This window comes from Emiliania huxleyi (genome assembly GCF_000372725.1).
Source record: "Emiliania huxleyi CCMP1516 unplaced genomic scaffold EMIHUscaffold_859, whole genome shotgun sequence".
NCBI classification, from domain to species: Eukaryota; Haptophyta; order Isochrysidales; family Noelaerhabdaceae; genus Emiliania; species Emiliania huxleyi.
In genome coordinates this window covers 1-2,573 of record NW_005195590.1, presented here as the reverse complement: position 1 = coordinate 2,573, position 2,573 = coordinate 1, and the positions used below count along the sequence as shown (strand labels likewise).

At 67.4% G+C, this 2,573-nt stretch overlaps 2 protein-coding genes across 2 annotated transcripts in view; one reads left to right on the top strand and one right to left on the bottom strand.

Annotated features, from left to right (window-relative positions):
- The window catches only part of EMIHUDRAFT_250014 (hypothetical protein), a gene marked incomplete at both ends in the record, with an annotated part of 1,663 nt that extends 777 nt beyond the window's left edge, over positions 1 to 886 (top strand). Inside the window, 4 exons of the mRNA XM_005758574.1 lie at positions 122 to 220; positions 290 to 397; positions 475 to 693; positions 785 to 886. Of these exons, the coding sequence (XP_005758631.1) occupies positions 122 to 220; positions 290 to 397; positions 475 to 693; positions 785 to 886 (528 nt within the window). The remainder of the gene's footprint in view (positions 1 to 121; positions 221 to 289; positions 398 to 474; positions 694 to 784) is intronic.
- A 332-nt stretch (positions 887 to 1,218) lies between these two features.
- EMIHUDRAFT_446544 (hypothetical protein) lies at positions 1,219 to 2,035 on the bottom strand. The gene is made up of 2 exons (XM_005758573.1): positions 1,638 to 2,035; positions 1,219 to 1,532 (listed from the first exon to the last, which is right to left on the bottom strand). Exons 1-2 carry the CDS (start codon positions 1,942 to 1,944, stop codon positions 1,480 to 1,482), a joined length of 360 nt encoding a protein of 119 aa, XP_005758630.1. The 5' UTR covers positions 1,945 to 2,035; the 3' UTR covers positions 1,219 to 1,479.
- Between the last annotated feature and the right edge of the window lie 538 nt (positions 2,036 to 2,573).

Genomic DNA, 2,573 nt, shown 5'->3' with positions numbered 1-2,573 from the left:
GCAGAGGCAGCTTCCTTCTGCCGCCACGTTCGCCACTTGCCCTGCCGTGGCGCCATACGCGCACGCGGGCTTTTTCCGCGCGTGGCTGAGCGTGCGCGACGCCACGCACGCCCTGTTAGAGGAGACCGGCGACGGAGCGCTGCTGATCACTGGTCACAGCCTCGGCGGCGCTCTGGCCATGCTAGCGGCGCGAGACTTGGGCCCCGCGCTGGCTTCCAAGGTGAAGAGTAGACGCCCTCCTCAACACACGCGCCTGCTCATGTGACCCTATCCTTGACCGCTCGTCGAGATGTCAATCTACACTTTCGGCAACCCGCGCGTTGGCGATGCTGCGCTGGCGGAGGACACCGATGCCGCTACTCGTGAGTGTGAGGGGCCCTTCCGGTGCATCGTGGAGGTGCGAGCGCCCGTTCTCGCATTCACTCGTTCACTCACTCGCGCGCTTGCTCCATCATCGGCTCCCTCCCCCGTCAGGACGATGTCGTGGCGCGGCTGCCACGAGGCAAGCAGGCCAACCGCATTTACGACTATCGTCATGCGGGAACCACCGCCCTCCTCGAGGGCGGCTCCGTGCGGCTAGCGAAGGCGGACGGGGAGGACTGTCCGCTGGCGGAAGTCGACCCGCTGTACGAAGGGGTCTTCCCTCCGATTCTCAACTTTGGCGCCTTGCGCCGCTCCAACCTGGCCGAGTTTGTTCGCGCGGAGGCGACCAAAACCGATGAGGCCTGCGCATACAGCCTTCCGTCGCACCCACACATCCCCTCCGGTCCGCCACCGTTCGCAGGCCGCGGAGATCGGGCGCCTCGTGCGTGGCCGCCTCGTGGTCGCGCATCTGAGCAAGAGCTACCAAGGCGCGCTGAGCAAGTTGGGCGGCGGGGAGTCATAGAGCTACGGTAGCAGCTAGAGACTCCGTTCAGCGGACACACACGCAGCGACAACGTACCCAACTGTCGTGTGTCGACTCGCAACACTCTGTGCCTTTCCCGGCTGTCGCTGTCCGCTCGCGTCTTCTCGGGTCTCGGCGTCTCGCGACGGCTCGTGCGAAGTCCTCGAAGTCGAACGTGGGGAGACCCCCAGACCCCTTGCCCTTCCCGCTTCCGCCCTCGACCCCTCGAGGCCTCGAGCTCCCTCGAGCTCGACCCCTAGCCTAGCCCTCGCGCGGTGGGAGCTCCTCGTACCTCGACCCTGGTGTCCGTGTCCCCACATGCTTCATGACACTGAAGGGTATTATCTTGCTGCCGGTGAAAGGTTACTCCCCTTGCACACCCAATACCCCTTGACTCCCCACTCCCCTTCACCCAGTCGTTGCCTCACACACACTCCCAGCGAGCAGCGTGCACGCCCGGGTGCCCCCCGTCCCCATCACAATCCCACCCACCGTCCGTTCGCTCTGCACTCCGCCGCACGCCTCCGCTCGTGGCTCAAGCGCCGCACTGCGCGGCTCAGACGCCGGAGGCTCAAGAGTCGGACATGCGAGGCTCAAAAGTCAGAGGTGCGCCCCTTGCGCTCCCAGTCGCCGAACCGGGTCGGCTCTGCGCGGGGGAGGAGCGGTGGCGGCGGACCGTCAGAGACGCGGCGGCGGGAGCACCGAGGGGAGCCGGGGTGGCGGGCCGGGGCGGTCGTATCTGCTCGCGCACCGCTGCCCGTCGGCCCACCGATCTCGTCTGCGACGGCGGGCTGCGACTGGTCTGGTTGGGTCTGCCGGAAGCGGAGCGCGGCCTCGACCTCGGCGACCGTCTGCGCCTCGAGCTGCTTCTGCACCCGAGCCACCTCGTCCACCATCGCTCGACGCCGCGCCTCCTTGGCGGCGATCTCAGGGCTCGGTGCGGTGTCGAGCGGAGGCAGGCTGCACAGGCGGCGCACGGCCGACGCATGGGACAACCGCGGGAGGCAGGAGTGGCGGACCGCGACGGCCGCGGCGCGGGCTCGTAGCGCGGGCGGCATGGCGGATCTCTCGCTTTTCAAAGCTTTTGCCGACGTTTGGACTCGGTCGCCGTGCGCTTCGCCTGGACTCGGTCGCCGTGCGCTTTCGCGTAGAGGTATCACCGAATAATAAAGAAAAACTCGCTGCACAGACCTCGAGAACACCCGAGTGACACCCTCGCACCGCCCTCGGCAAAGGCCCCGGCCCGAGAGACTGGCCTGTATATGCGCCACAGCAAGAGCTCAGCTGCAGCCCGCCGTCTCCTCGGCGCTCTCTCTCCGCACTTCGAGCATGCGTGGCCATGGCCACTCGTCGTGCAAATTGTCGACGCCACCGACTTTGACTCCACGTTGATATCCGGCGAGATTGAGGCTGCCACCGCCAGCCTCGGCGCCGCGCCGACGACGTTGCTCGCTCTGACAAAGGCGAACCTGACGCCGCGGCTTGACGAGGCGGACCTGCTCTACCTGCAGTACCGTGCTCAACAGCGAGGGCCGCTGCTGCGCTGCCTCTCCGCCCACCCCGTGGCCGCAAACAGCCTCGACGGAGTGACTGAACTCGCCTCCGCCGTGCTCGCCGCCGCTCGAGGGAGCGAGGTGGTCGTGTGCGGCGCGTCGCGCGTCGGAAAGGCCTCCCTCGCTCGGGCGCT